General features: G+C 47.7%; 1 protein-coding gene across 1 annotated transcript in view; it reads left to right on the plus strand.

Moving 5' to 3' along the window:
- The window catches only part of LOC126546074 (cell adhesion molecule Dscam1-like), a 706711-nt gene that overhangs the window by 615553 nt on the left and 76275 nt on the right, over window positions 1-14883 (plus strand). The window contains exon 12 of the mRNA XM_072286086.1: window positions 7237-7410. Coding sequence (XP_072142187.1) covers window positions 7237-7410 — 174 coding nt within the window. The remainder of the gene's footprint in view (window positions 1-7236; window positions 7411-14883) is intronic.

A 14883-nucleotide genomic window follows, 5' to 3' on the forward strand; every position in this document is an offset into this window, starting at 1 on the left:
GCTGTGCGGATTCGCGCTCTTCGGTGGAGCCCCGTTCGTTCCTCTGATTGCGGGACCCCGCTCGCAGCCACGGCTGCACTGCGCCAATTTTGAGACGCACTACAGAAGAGCGCTACAGGGCGGCATAAAAACGGGAGATGTCCAGGGGCCAGGAGCGGTGCTCGTCGGGAGAGCTCTGAGTCGATATTTTTTTTTTTTTCTACTTTTCCGTCAGGAAAATCCATACTGCAGTGTCGCGACTGCACCAGATTAGGCTGACGGCGGAAAAGGTTGCGAAAGTGAATGTCAGCACATCGCGCTCAACGCTTGCCACGAGACCTGAACGCAGCTTTGACCGCGGCTTGATGGGAGAGAACTTGCTCAAGCAATAATTGTCGGGTAGCGTAAATGCAACCTATATAATGATTATAATAATAATAATAATAATAAATAATTGCAGCGTCCCGCTCATGGAAGTTCTTAAGGGAGCGCAGACACCAAATTCTCCAGTGATGATGTTCTAGTCTTGGGTAATAGCATCTAGGGGGACCATAATAGCGGCCATCATATGCAGGATCATGTCCCCAGTAATTTAATACGAAACGATTTCCATCGCCCGATTTCGGATGTTGAAATTCCCGCCGGTATGGGTGGGTGACCTTTGAGGGACGTAAATCGTGACTACCCGACCTCACGGAGTTCACGAGAACCACCAAAGCGCTGACGACTACGAACTCAGCCGTCGTCTGCTCAATTTCACACGTTCGTCGACGCCGGAGCTATAGGCGGGAGACGTGCACTTGCGTCTCCCGGCCGTGCTTCGACAACTCACGTGCAGCCGCTCTGAAAGTACGTCGCCACCAGCGTCTTCGACGTCACACTGTTCTGCTGTCAACCATGGCATTTTCATGGTAGCTATCACAACGAGTCTGGAGAAGGAAGGCATGTTTTTAGACTTTGAAATTAAATTAAGTTACCTTTTAGGGTGGAAGGGGCGTCTGCTATCACTCATACTTCGCAGAAGCGTTGACCGTAGGCATGCAAAGCTTATGCTATAGTCAATTTTACCTCTAAATTTGGTGTTTACACTCCTTTAAGTGCCCACCAAAGCGGTGTTGGCTGACTTTAACAGGGAGGGAATTCCCCTGAATCAGTGTGGTGCCTTTATTCATTCGTTATGCTATATTTACTTCATGTGGTCACTGTAATGGCTATATATATATATATATATATATATATATAGTATTACGATATTATCGGTAGATACCCGATAGACGAGCCGCCGCGAGAACGACGACGAAGTGGGTCTGTGCCCTTGGCGAGAAAATGTCGGCCTGGCGCTCTGGCTCCAGTCCAGTGTACATAGCTTGTAAATAGCCTCTTCCGTCTGTATCTTTCTACACGTAACATTCTGGTGGAGGTGAGCGATCCCCGTCCTCGCCACGGAACTCCGGAGTGGTCGGTACATCGAGCTTGTCACCATGCCTCCGGTGACGAGACCACCTCTGCAACTGCTTCGGCTTGTCCGACTGCTCCCGTCGTCACGGTTGCCCAACATCGCGCCCCTGGTGTGTTCTCTGGCCTGGAGGTACAGGATGTTGACGAATTAATCAATCTATATGAACATGCCAGCGCTAAAAACAGGTGGGACTTAACGATCATACTCGCCAATGTCATCTTTTATCTCGACGGCACCCCACGCTTGTGGCACCAGACGCATGACGACGAGATAACCAGTTGGGACAATTTCAAAGAAAAGCTCAGGGAACTGTTCGGCGACCCCATTGGCCGCAAGGTTGCCGCGGGAAAGGCTCTCGCGTCTCGTGTTCAGACATCTACAGAGCCGTACGTTTCATACATCCTCGACGTCTTGGCTCTATGCCGAAAAGCTGACGACGCTATGTCTGAAGCTGATAAAGTGTCACATGTCCTAAAAGGCATCGCCGACGACGCTTTCAATTTGCTTGTTTTCGGCAACGTCTCGACAATCGACGCCATCATTAAAGAATGCCGTCGCCTTGAACAGGCTAAGAGCCGCCGTATCACACACCACATCACGCGGCTACCCAACACTGCTGCTACGTCGACATGTGAGCGTCGACCACGTCAGGCTACCACCTGTGACGACGTCACCCGTACTGTTCACCGCGAGCTCGAGGCCGCCTGTCAGCAGCTTTCGCCGCGACGCCTCCCGATCCACCAGCAACCACGATTGCGATGATTCAGGCCGTAGTCAGACAGGAATTTGAGAACATGGGTCTGAACTCCGTATGTACAATGTCTCAACCCAACGTTCCCCAGTTCTCTACCGGCCATCCTCGTCCCCGACAGTCCTTTTCTGCCATATCTCGCCGCAACCCGTCCGAATGGCGTACCCCTGATGACAGGCCGATCTGCTTCCACTGCTGTCGCATCGGCCACGTCGCTCGTCACTGCCGCAACCGATGGCCACCACCTCCTCGGACATACGCCGCCACTTATTCCCGCACTTTTGGACCTTCTGTTCCCTATGCCACCCGCCATGAACCCACTGTTGCTGATGCCCCTGCTCCGAACCTTCGCTACAGCCGCTCGCCCTCACCTAGACGCCATCAGTCTCGTTCGCCTCAACCCCGCCGCTTCTCTTCGCCGCCTATCGCCTCCCGGACCCAGCCGGAAAACTAGGCACTGCAGCTTCTGGAGGTGAAGCTGCGTTGTCGACCCTGCCCTCAAATCCTCTGCTCACGTTACCAACGAACCAAAACCTTCTTGACCTTGACGTTGACGGCTATCCTGTCACTGCACTCATCGATACAGGCGCACATCTTTCTATTATGAGTGCTGCCTTCCGACGACGACTCAAAAAGCTCCTCACCCCAACGTCGGCACGCGTCGTCCGCGTTGCGGATGGCGGTACTGTGCCTATTATCGGCATGTGTACGGCACGCGTCAGCATCGCCGGCCGCCACACCCCTGTCCTCTTCACCGTAATTGCTCATTGCCCCCACGACCTAATCCTCGGCCTCGACGTTCTCTCCGCGCATTCTGCCCTTATTGACTGCTCTGCCAGTACCCTTCGCCTTGAGTTGCCGATTCTCGCAGAACCTTCTGACGCACCCCAGTGCCGCCTACGCCCCACCGGCTTTATTCGCGTGCCGCCAAAATCAATAGCCTATATTGAACTCTTGTCTTACCCACCACTCCCTGATGGCGAGTACCTCGTCACTCCTCTGCCCGACATTCCACTACAGTATGACGTTACCGTGCCTCACAGTATACTTACTATTACTGCGAACCACACTCGCATACCAATCTTTAACTTTGGATTGGCAAAGCAAATTCTACCGCAAGGTATTTGCCTTGCCAACGCTGATTGTCTCGGCGACCATCACGTGGCAGCGTTATCAGCCGATGCTTCTTGGGAGCTTAGCAGGCCCATCGTGCCTGCCTCGGCCGCCGATCCCAAGATACAGAAAATGGTTGCGACGGACATGTCTTCTGCGCAGGCTGAAGACCTTTACCAAGTATTATCGTCCTACAGAGATATTTTCGACTTCGACGATCGCCCTTTAGGCCAGACGCTCGCGATCAAGCATCGGATTCTTACTGGCGATGCTACTCCTATTCACCGACGACCGTATCAAGTTTCTGCGTCGGAACGCCGAGTAATTCAAAGCGAAGTCAACAAAATGCTAGACAAAAACATCATTGAGCCTTCTTCGAGTCCCTGGGCGTCACCTGTAGTGTTGGTTAAGAAGAAGGATGGCACGTGGCGCTTCTGTGTAGACTACCACCATCTGAACAACATTACTAAGAAGGACGTCTACCCTCTCCCACGTATAGACGACGCCCTTGACTGCCTCCACGGTTCCAGCTATTTCTCTTCTATCGATCTTCGTTCTGGATACTGGCAGATTGCTGTTGACGATATGGACAGAGAAAAAACCGCGTTCATCACACCTGATGGCCTATACCAATTTAAAGTAATGCCGTTTGGATTATGCAACGCCTCTGTGACCTTTGAGCGTATGATGGACTCCTTGCTCCGTGGTTTCAAATGGTCCACATGTCTCTGCTACCTCGACGACGTCATCGTCTTCTCGCCCACGTTCGACACTCACCTTGAGCGTCTAACAGCTATACTTGATGTATTTCGAAAGGCGAAGCTGCAACTTAACTCGTCGAAATGTCGTTTCGGCCACCGCCAAATTACTGTTCTGGGCCACCTCGTTGATGCTTCCGGAGTACAGCCTGATCCCGACAAAACTCGCGCTGTCCGAGACTTTCCGGTTCCGAAGACAGCCGCAGACGTTCGAAGTTTTGTCGGGCTATGCTCGTACTTTCGTCGTTTTGTTCAAGATTTTGCGGCAATTGCTAGACCCCTCACTAATCTTTTGAAGAAAGGCGTACAATTCTCGTGGGGTACTGCAGAAGCCGCCGCCTTCTCTCGTCTCGTCACTCTTCTCTCCTCACCACCCATTCTCGCCCACTTCGACCCTGATGCCCCTACAGAATTGCGTACAGATGCCACCGGTCATGGCGTAGGTGCCGTCTTAGCCCAGCGTCAGCGTGGCCAGGATCGCGTTATTGCTTATGCAAGCCGCCTCCTCACACCATCGGAGCGCAACTATTCCATTACGGAACGAGAATGCCTTGCTGTAGTCTGGGCGGTTGCGAAGTTCCGTCCTTACCTCTACGGTAGCCCTTTTTCCGTAGTCATTGACCATCATGCTCTCTGCTGGCTCTCATCCCTAAAGGATCCTACAGGCCGGCTTGGTCGATGGCCTTTGAGACTACAAGAATTTACGTATTCTGTGGTCTACAAGTCTGGCCGCCTGCACCAAGACGCTGACAGCGTGTCACGTTACCCTGTTGACGACTCTGACTCCTCCAATATTACCAGTGCTGCTTGTGTATTCTCTGTGTCGCAGCTGCTTCATTTCGCCGACGAGCAACGTCGTGACGCCAACATCAGAGGACTCATCGACCGTTTTGAACACTCTCCGGCCGACGCCGCTCTACGCCTCTTCGTCCTCCGCGACGGTACTCTGTACCGTCGTAACCTTCATCCGGACGGCTCTGAGTTCCTACTTGTCATACCTAAACACCTCCGCTCAACCGTTCTAGAAGAGCTCCACGACGCACCAACGGCAGGACACCTCGGCGTATCTCGAACCTATGACCGTGTACGTTGCCGTTTTTTCTGGCTGGGCCTTGCTCGTTCCGTACGACGTTACGTCGCCGCTTGTGAAGTTTGCCAACGACGCAATAAGCCTTCCCAGCCACCCGCTGGTTACCTGCAGCCGCTCGACATCCCTGCCGAGCCCTTCCATCGTGTTGGCTTAGACCTTCTCGGCCCATTTCCGGAATCTACATCAGGAAACAAGTGGGTTGCAGTCGCGGCTGACTACGCGACCCGCTACGCCGTAACCCGCGCTCTTCCGACCAGTTGCGCAACTGACGTTGCGGACTTCCTTCTACATGATATCATTTTGATGCATGGTGCTCCGCGTCAATTGCTAATAGACCGTGGACGTACGTTTTTGGCGAAAGTCATTGACGACATCATGCGGGCCTGCTCCATTCAGCATAAGTTTACTACCTCCTACCACCCTCAAACGAAACGGCCTCACTGAGCGTTTGAACCGCACCCTTACAGACATGCTATCCAAATACGTTTCCGACGACCACCGTGACTGGGACCTGGCTCTACCCTACATTACCTTTGCATACAACTCTTCCCGTCTCGAAACTGCCGGCTTTTCCCCGTTTTACCTCTTGCATGGCCGCGAACCGACGCTACTACTAGACACCATGCTTCCGTCCACCACAGCTTCAACTAGCGCTTATGCCCGTGATGCAATCGCCCGTGCTGACCATGCTCGTCAACTTGCGCGCGTTCGTCTACAAGTCTCTCAAGACAAACAGAAGCGTCGCTATGACCTCCGTCACCGTGATGTCCATTTTGCGCCCGGCACCCTCGTGTTGCTTTGGTCACCATCGCGTAAAGTTGGCCTTTGTGAGAAACTGCTTTTCTGTTATACCGGCCCATATCGCGTGCTCCGCCAAGTGACCGATGTCACCTATGAAATTGTTCTAGCCACGGCCACTACGTCCTCCGGTGTGACAACCAGTGACATTGTCCACGTCACCCGACTCAAGCCCTACAACTCTCCACGTGCCTTGGATATTTAAAAGCACCGTGACAGCGCTTTTGCCGCCGGGGGGTTGTATTACGATATTATCGGGAGATACCCGAGAGACGAGCCGCCGCGAGAACGACGACGAAGTAGGTCTGTGCCCTTGGCGAGAAAATGTCGGCCTGGCGCTCTGGCTCCAGTCCAGTGTAAATATCTTGTAAATAGCCTCTTCCGTCTGTATCTTTCTACACGTAACAATATATATATATATATATATATATATATATATATATATAGTCATGTTGATTAAAATACGGCATGGATGCAGAACCTTGCATAACGATACCAGCGTCCTCATAAGCAAAATATGCTCTGTGGTGAGTCCTCAGCTCATTAAATCTTCTCGGCTCAATTATAAAAATGCTTTTTATAGTTCCAAGGGACACAACTGTACAACGTTTTCAAGTGGCGTATTGCGAAGAGCGATGAAGTACACAGCACAACGACACAAAAGGAACGTGAGGAGAGAAGTCTAAACAAAGCGGTCGATGGGAAAATAAAGAAGTAATCTAGGTTATGTGCAAGCCAGAAAACTTGCACGGCGCAATGGTTCATAACTGGGTAAGATGTCGGCAGGGAATCTTTAAATGTATACATTCAGTTCGCATTTGCATCATACTGTATATCACTTTGTAGACAAGAGTGTGAACGTTTACCACACGTAGAGAGATTGTAAAATTTTCAACTGGTTTTTTAGGTGCGTGAGCCGGCACATTACAAGAATATTCCATGCAACAGGTGAAAGCAGACTTCATGGGTTCCGTCTCGACCTAAAATATGTCTCAAGATTTCGGCTGACCAGTACAGAAGCTTAACATAGAAAAAGCCCCAACGTGTTTGCTTTGCGCGGTCTGCTTACAGAGAGCTTTGCGAACTGAAACCCGTCTTCGGTGTTGCACGCACGCAGAAACTCGGCGCGCACAATGGGACGACGCGCTCAGGTGTGTTGTGTTTCTCGCTTAAGTCCTGTCCCTGCGTCGCTTTGCACAACTGTGTTGATTATATTGCTGTGTTAGGAGAACATCATGTGACGTGTATCGTTCCTAATGTTCGCCTCAATTTTTCTTTTGTTCACCAGGTGGCGAGCTGCGCGAGTTTCACAGCATCGTGAGCAGCCCGCACATCCACGTGCTGGAGAACGGCTCGCTGACCATCGTGTCCGTAGTGAGCGAGGACAGGGGACGCTACCTGTGCGAGGCCTCCAACGGCGTCGGCCCTGCAATCAGCACCACCGTCACGCTGACAGTCAACAGTGAGTGGCCCTCCGTTGGCTTTGTAGTCGACCCACTTAGATGCTAGTGGTCACGCTGCCAATTCAAATTATTTTACTTCTCCGTCTTCTGCGCTGCGAGAACGCTTTTATTTGAAATGGGTAAAATTTGTACGTTTTTTTGTTTTCTTCTTCTTACGGGCCCTTACAGACGAAACAAGCCTTAAATGACAGCAAAAGATCACATAGGTGCAGTGACATAAGCTGCCGGAAATCCATGCCTGCTGCAGGCCTTCCCCGTATCCCCATTTCACTTCACTTCTAAAGTGAAGACAAGGAAACTGAACTCGAGTCGAACTCATTTTCCCTCACTTCTGTAGTTACGTAAAGGGAGCTTTGTTTTATTGTTCTGCTATTGCACCCTAAATAACGAGCTGAATTCGCAAAGCTTTTGGTTCTTAAGTTCTGTTTACTATTCACAGACTGATTTCTCCAATGATAATCGCGTTGTTAGCCTTTTTAGAAGGCGATGCTTCCTAAATTATTTTGTTGACCTTCTTCTACTTTCTGTGTACTATGTCGTATTTGAGCCCTCGAGTTCAGCTGACTTTCCATTTCTTTATGCTTGAATACCTAGTTTGTTTTAATATTGCCATATTTATACAGGCCTTGTTACCTTGAGTTTTGCCTACTTTTTCCGGATTTTTTTAGCTATACTGTCTACCAGGCTTGTGTTCTGTTTATTGTTATATATTTACTTGCGTTGTTACCTTTTATTCTCTAGCATTCTGATTAGGTGTCCGATCCCCTATGTAACGGCCTCCGTTGGGCTCTTAAGGTAAACGAATGAAATAGAAATAATGATATGTAGAATTTGACGATTGCCTTCCACCGGCTTTTACGAATAATTCTAGCAGAGGAACCTCTATGTGAATAGGAGCCCATGTGCCCGGAAGTCACAAAAAGCTCTTGCGGCAGAATTGTCCGTAAGGGAACATTCCAGCGAATCCTGTGGCTGGACACATTGTTAACGAAGGCTGCCAGCAAATGACAAAAAGCACTTGCGAACGAAGAGCTTTGCGACGTTTGTCCCATATCTCTTACTGAGCAGTCTGCGCACAGTTTGTGATGCGCTTAAAATGACTTGAACGAACAAGGTCAGCATTTAGCGAAAACATTAGTCTTTCCAAAACACAAAATTCGCGATATTCTATTAAAGATAAAGTAAACCGAAAATTCCCTATATGACAGTTTTAGCGTAAGAACTCTTTTGTGAGCACAAGTCCTCAATGTCAGAATCAGTGTAAACTATCTGCACCCCATTAAAGATTAATCATAATGCGTAAAGTTGAGCTATCATCCCGCGTCTATCACTGTAAACCTCATTCGCTTTATTGCTATATTTTTTTTAAATATCCTTATCCAAGTAGCATAATGTTATATTGGGATTTACTGATGGCTGCGAACCAGTCAAGCTGTTTTACACTGCAGGGGTCGAATTCACAAAGCTTTTCGTTGGTACGTTCTCCTTGCCATTAACCAGCCACCTTCGCTAATAATACGTCGAGCGTCAGGATTGGCTGGAATTTGCTCTTGAGAACAATTCTAGCATAAGAGCTCTTTGTGAAACCGGGCCCAATTTTTCCTCACAATCCTTCAGTCTAGGCAGGCGTCCGCAAAAAATGACTTGCATCACAGCTGTTCGTAAGAGTGCGACTAGATGCTAGCCGATCACGATGGTGGAAATTCAATTAACGAAAGCTGCTGGGAGTTGTTAAACAGCAATTACTGGCAAAAGTTTTGGGGAATTAAGCCCGGTATCTTAATAGAATCAAAATAAAATTTTGACTTTGACTTTCAGCGGGTGCACACACTTTAACCAGTTTTGTGAAGGATGGTTACATAGAATATAACTTTCTTTCATTTAATTATTGTTCGGCAAACGCAGCAACGTTGTGGTGACTGCTGAATTCTCTCCGTGGCCATGGATAATATAATTCTTAATATGCAAGTGCTCTTGAGATCACTGAAGCGAAGCTTTGTTGTGTTTTATCACTTCTTGCAAGGAAGCTAACCGTGTAATACAGAGTGCTGATAAAATACAGCAGTTCTGGGCCCGTATTCACAAAAATGTTATCTTGCTAAAATTGTTCTCAAGAACAGACGGCATTCAATCGTGATGTCGAACATATCATTAACGAAGGCGTACTGTCAATGGCATAACTCACTTAAGAGGAAGCTTTAGCTCGGGTGCTCCTATCTAAATACATGTAAAAGGAGAATTCGTTTTTCTCGGCAACCACAGCATCAAACTTGAGAAGGTTTGTTGCATTTAAAAGAAAAACTTAAAACCTAGTGACTTTTGGTTTCAGATCTTTATTTTAGGTCGTCAATTTCTTATTAAAAATTGGCAAAAATCGAAAATTTTCAGAAAACGAAACTATCAAATTTACAAGTCTGTCACTCGGCAACGAAAATAGATAATACAATTCCGTGAATTGCATCTAATAGTACATCTAAAGCGGACAAAATTGATATGTTACACATGAATCTAAAAAAACTTGTAATATGGAAATATAGCTTTTGCGGAACCCTCGTACACAACGGAGCAAATGCTCGTAAGATATAAAATGACGTATCGTATTTGTCCGCTTTCAATGATCTAATGGGTTCCGTTTACAGAACCACGATATCTGTTTTTTATGCAGAGCTATGGGTCTATAAACTTTGTGCTTCTGTTTTTTCAAACTTTCGAATTTATGAAAATATTTTCAACAAAATTCAGGACCTAAATCGAAATTCCGCTACCAACAGTCACTAGAATTTAACTTTTTCTCTTAAATGCAACAAATTTCATTAAAAGCGCTCCAGGGGTTATCTCAGAAAAACGTTTTTGCGTTTTACGTGTATTTGAATAGGCCGCGTCGGAGTTGGGCCCGAGCTAAAGCTTCCTCTTAAAAACAAAGCGCTTCGTGAATTCGTCCCCAAGTAGCTGCTTGAGCGAGGAAGTTACGATATCCGAAACCTGAAATTATCCCTTCCACCCCGAACATTCGAAACACGACCTCTCCGATAGCACAAAGGAATGTTGTCACAAGAACATCGAGGACTTCTATATAGGCCAGGCAGTTTGTTCTGAAATCTGTTTACTATCTAATAACAACATAACCAGCTGTAAATGGTGGAGCTTTCGTATATGTTATATTTTTTGTTGTTTTCACGAGAAAATCTGACGGCGGGACTCCCGCCTGCTAAGCAAAAGGAAAGTTAAAGATCTCAAAACTTAACTTTTACACTTGTCCGTTATAAGCACAAATTATTAAAAGGAAGCTCCTTGGACGTATCCTGTCGTCTTCAAGAATGTCAAATGCTCAGACAATTCTTGGTTGCGATTCACTTTGTTATACGGCCGGTGCAATGGCCCCGAATATTACCCATTTCTTCTGTTTAACATTCTTTCTCTCATTCTCGTTCGACACAAGCAATTACAAGCGCAAACACAAGATCGTTTGCGTCGAGCAAAGTCAAGCACATGTGACGCCCCATGCGGCTGTAATTACGCTGTTCCCCTGTTCAGCTTGAGCTCCTGCGAAGCGTGCTCCTCCTTATACAAGCTTTAATTGCGGAAAAGCCTAAGTCGTGTGGGCGCAGCCCCGTCGATAAACGAGTACTTCGTAGGAACAGCAAAGAAACAAGGCGTGAGGAGGGCAGACTTGGTTTTCTTCCAGCGTCACCCGGTGAATACACGTCACTTGATTACTTTTAATTCGCTGCACCTGCGGCCTGGCATGGTAATGCTGTTTTGTTTGCTTGTCACACTCGTCGAATCAGTGAGTTATTTGTGAGCTTCGTCCGTCATTGCGTGCTGACTGAGATTTTCTCCGCTAACTTTTTTACTGCTAATGATAATCTTCCATTTTTCGTTGGTATACATAGTGTTTCTGCATAGAAAACTCCGATAATTCATATACAATAAAACATGAATAGCTTTATAAGCATGCGCAGAAGTTGCCATCTGGCGTTTCTAACAGTTGTGTAACCGGCGCACAATACCTTGCTGAAAAAAGAGGTGCACTTGTTTATACTATAATATATTGGTTTTGTCTGCAATCATTACGGATTCTTCATGATACGCGGTGAGAGGAGACCAATAACGCAACAACCCAGATGTTCATTTTTCAGCGCCAATCGATCTCTTGCGATGTTTATTTTCTTTCTTTTTTTTTAGTTTGCCTGTCTTGAAACTGTTTGAAAAATTCGTTGAGAGCCACCTATGCTCGATATCCGTGAATCCGCCCAAGTCGCTTTCGCGAAATAAATTATTACCATTCAGTGAAGTAGTTGGGCAGCTCCCCAATAGAGCGTGTTGCAAGCGCTGTTTCACTTGGTCGAAGCTGCACATGAGCGATTAGAGCACGGTTGACGCGAAGCACAGGCGGTTCTTGTTCTGTGCTCGCGCTTTCCGTCGCCGCCGAGCATTGGCGAATGAGGCATGACACGCTTGCGTCCAGCGCAGCGCGCGAAAGGCGGTCGCTGAGGCGAGCGCAAGTCGTAAGCGTCCTTCTCGCGCGGCCGCGTCTCTCGTGCAGGTTATTAGAGGCGTCGGTGCTCAATTGACGCTTCACGCGTCATTGCTCCAATGAATGAAGCCAAGCAAGCAGCTCGATGGGCGCGGCAAACGAGCGATGTGTACAAAGTCGGGGAAGGGCGCGCATAGAAACACAGGGGTGGGACAAAACTAGCGAGCGTCTGGGATGGCGCGAGCGGTGGCGGCTCGTATACGTTACGCCGCATAGCCTCGCCGTGGAACAGCCCGGCTGCGCACGGGCCTCCGTTGAAACACGAACTACTTCGGCGGCAATAGGCGCTGCGAAAATGTCGGGAGGGCGAGCGGCGGGCGAAGGAAGGGGGCGGATAGTGTTCTCTGTCCCCGCGAGTCCATAAATCACGACCAATGACGAAAGCACAGCGCCGTGCTGCTTGCCCCTGGCCAGGAGAAAAATGATGGCTCCCCTCCGCCGTTTTCTCCATTCATTCTCAATATCCCTTTGAAACGCAAACGCTGCCCTTCCCTTCTGTCCCCTCCTCCGTTTTCTCTTGCGGTTGCTCTTGCTTTCAGCCCTCGCTCGCTCGCTCCTTTCCCCTTTCTGTCTTTCCTGGGAGCCAATATAAGCCGCACTGACTTCACGACGGTGTCGTTCTTAAATTCAGCGCGCGCACTCTTCAAGTTTGACGCGGAGCTGGCGCAAACTGTGCTTCCCCTCCACTACGTCGGTCCGAAGCGAGCGGGACGACACAAGGTCGAGCACGCTCGAGGCCGGTGGCTGCACAGTTGTGCGCGGCGATACTCGTAGATGCAATCTGAAAGGTGCATTTCGCTTTTGTGTTAATTAGTTTTATTGCGATAGCAATTATATGGACGCTCCAAGCGAACTTGTGCCATCGTCACCGCCGTAAGGTTCCGTATATATTAAGGTATGTGTATGCTATATGGCATGCCATGCTATATGCTCCCTGCCTTCCCCCCCTCTCTCTCTCTCTCCATGCTGTATGACATGCGGTATATGCAGGCTATATTGCGACATCATTAACCGGTTAGATAGGAAGGAGGTTTCTCGCCTTCTTTTAAATTACCTGCAGGACACGGATTTGGCCTCCACATGGTGACCTTAGGTGTGACTATGTGTAGTGTAGTTGTGAGGTCTGTGTCTGATTTATATGATTTATGTATTTTAAGTGTCGCTACGGTGGAGCAATTGCCGGCAGCTACTGCAAGGCTAATCCCACCAGTAGCCTACAACCACTCAACTCAACTCAACTCAACTCACTAATGTTGCTCAGACCAGATCTTACATTCTTGACAAAATTATTCCTCCGAATTTCGAGAATGGCAGCCCAGAAACAAATGTCACGAAACAAAACACCGACAGCGTGTGCTGTTTATCTTAAATTTTCTCAGACTGAAATATTAAACATGCGAAATATTAAAAGAGCTCAACCCTGAAAATGATGCAATTTATTGCTTAGCCGTGCACTACCTCCACGATCGGCCCGGCAAAGAGGTTTGAAACATACCCGATGGGGAAAAGTTGTGATAAAGTTGCTGCCAAAGACGTGGCTTTAATTAATAAACAGAAATGAAATTGTCCGGTGGCAGAATTCATACAAAGGACAGCCTAGCACAACAGCTCATATTTACTTAGTCAGCTTACATTTACTTCAATTCATGCTGCCACTACAACTCACTTCGTATAATATTCTAATATGTTGAAATCGCATTCATTGCTCCGCCCTTATGGCGAAACTGTGAGATTTTTCTTTTCGTCGTAAAACTAACTGTCGAGTTGAGTCGTTGCTGTATTGGTCAGGTGAGAGTAAAGGTTCAGTAACTGGCAGTAAATAACTTCGGTAGATAACCAGCAGCTGAGCACAATTTCCGCCGCGCAAGCACTCAAATTTGTCTTGCCAGCCAAAGAATCCAGACCCGCCGACCGCACACTGTTTCACTTGCTGACGTCTCTCATCACGAACTTGAGATTATTTTCTTCTCTTTCCTTTCTTGTCTTTTTTTTTTTTATTTCATTTCATATTCCCAAGTTGTGCATGGACTGTAAAAGCCTCCATTTCGGAGTGCAGGGCCTGGAAAACTGGGCCAGTTGGCAGGTGTTCAAAAAGCGAAAACGGAACAAATAGAGAAAAACGAAAATCGAACGCTCATTCTGTAATCTTTTTTGTACCCACCGCTGTAGTTAAGTCCCCATAGCGTTTGGCTGCTGAGTACAAGGTAACGTGTTCAACTCCTGGCCATGGTGGCCGCATTCCAACGAGGGCAAAAACGATCGTGTACAGAGGTTTTCATTCTTTTTTTGGCACGTTAAAATACCACAAGAGCTAAGGATTAATCATGCCACTACAGTGCTCCCCATCACCCACTGTGCAATTTATGGACGCAGAACACGAGAATTTAATTTTTCATTCTTTTTTATGCTGCGTATTCCGTTTACGCTATGCACCAGAATATCGAAGCGGTCAGGATTAATGTAAACGATGCACTGTTCTCTAACGTTCACAAAACTGCCAGTACAATGTTTCTTTCTCTACCTCTATTTTTTACCATTCCTGCTCCCGTACCTGTGTTAAAGGCCCGCTTTAAACCTGAACCGGCAGCTTTAGTGAGAAAACAGACTCCTGGCATCCCCGTTATTCCATTTTCCTTCTGGAGGAACAAGAATAATAACTTCCCTTCTGTCCCCTGCCGTCTTTGTTCAGATAAAACAGTGTGACTACGTTTTTTCTTTTAAAGACATTCGAAAACCGAGCTTCGCATCAATTCCCTTTTCCCGTCGTCGTAGCCCTCGCAGACCCGAGAATCATCATTCTGGTTCACTGATGTGGTAGATGTGCGGAAGAATCGCCTTAATCTCTAGCATCTCCTTTTCAACGCACAATAAAAAACGGCTTTCTAAATTCACCGAGTCGTTATGTGGCTCTATAAATCTCTTCTGTGCGTGAAAA

The sequence above is a fragment of the Dermacentor andersoni genome, chromosome 1 (assembly GCF_023375885.2).
Source record: "Dermacentor andersoni chromosome 1, qqDerAnde1_hic_scaffold, whole genome shotgun sequence".
Taxonomy (NCBI): Eukaryota; Metazoa; Arthropoda; class Arachnida; order Ixodida; family Ixodidae; genus Dermacentor; species Dermacentor andersoni.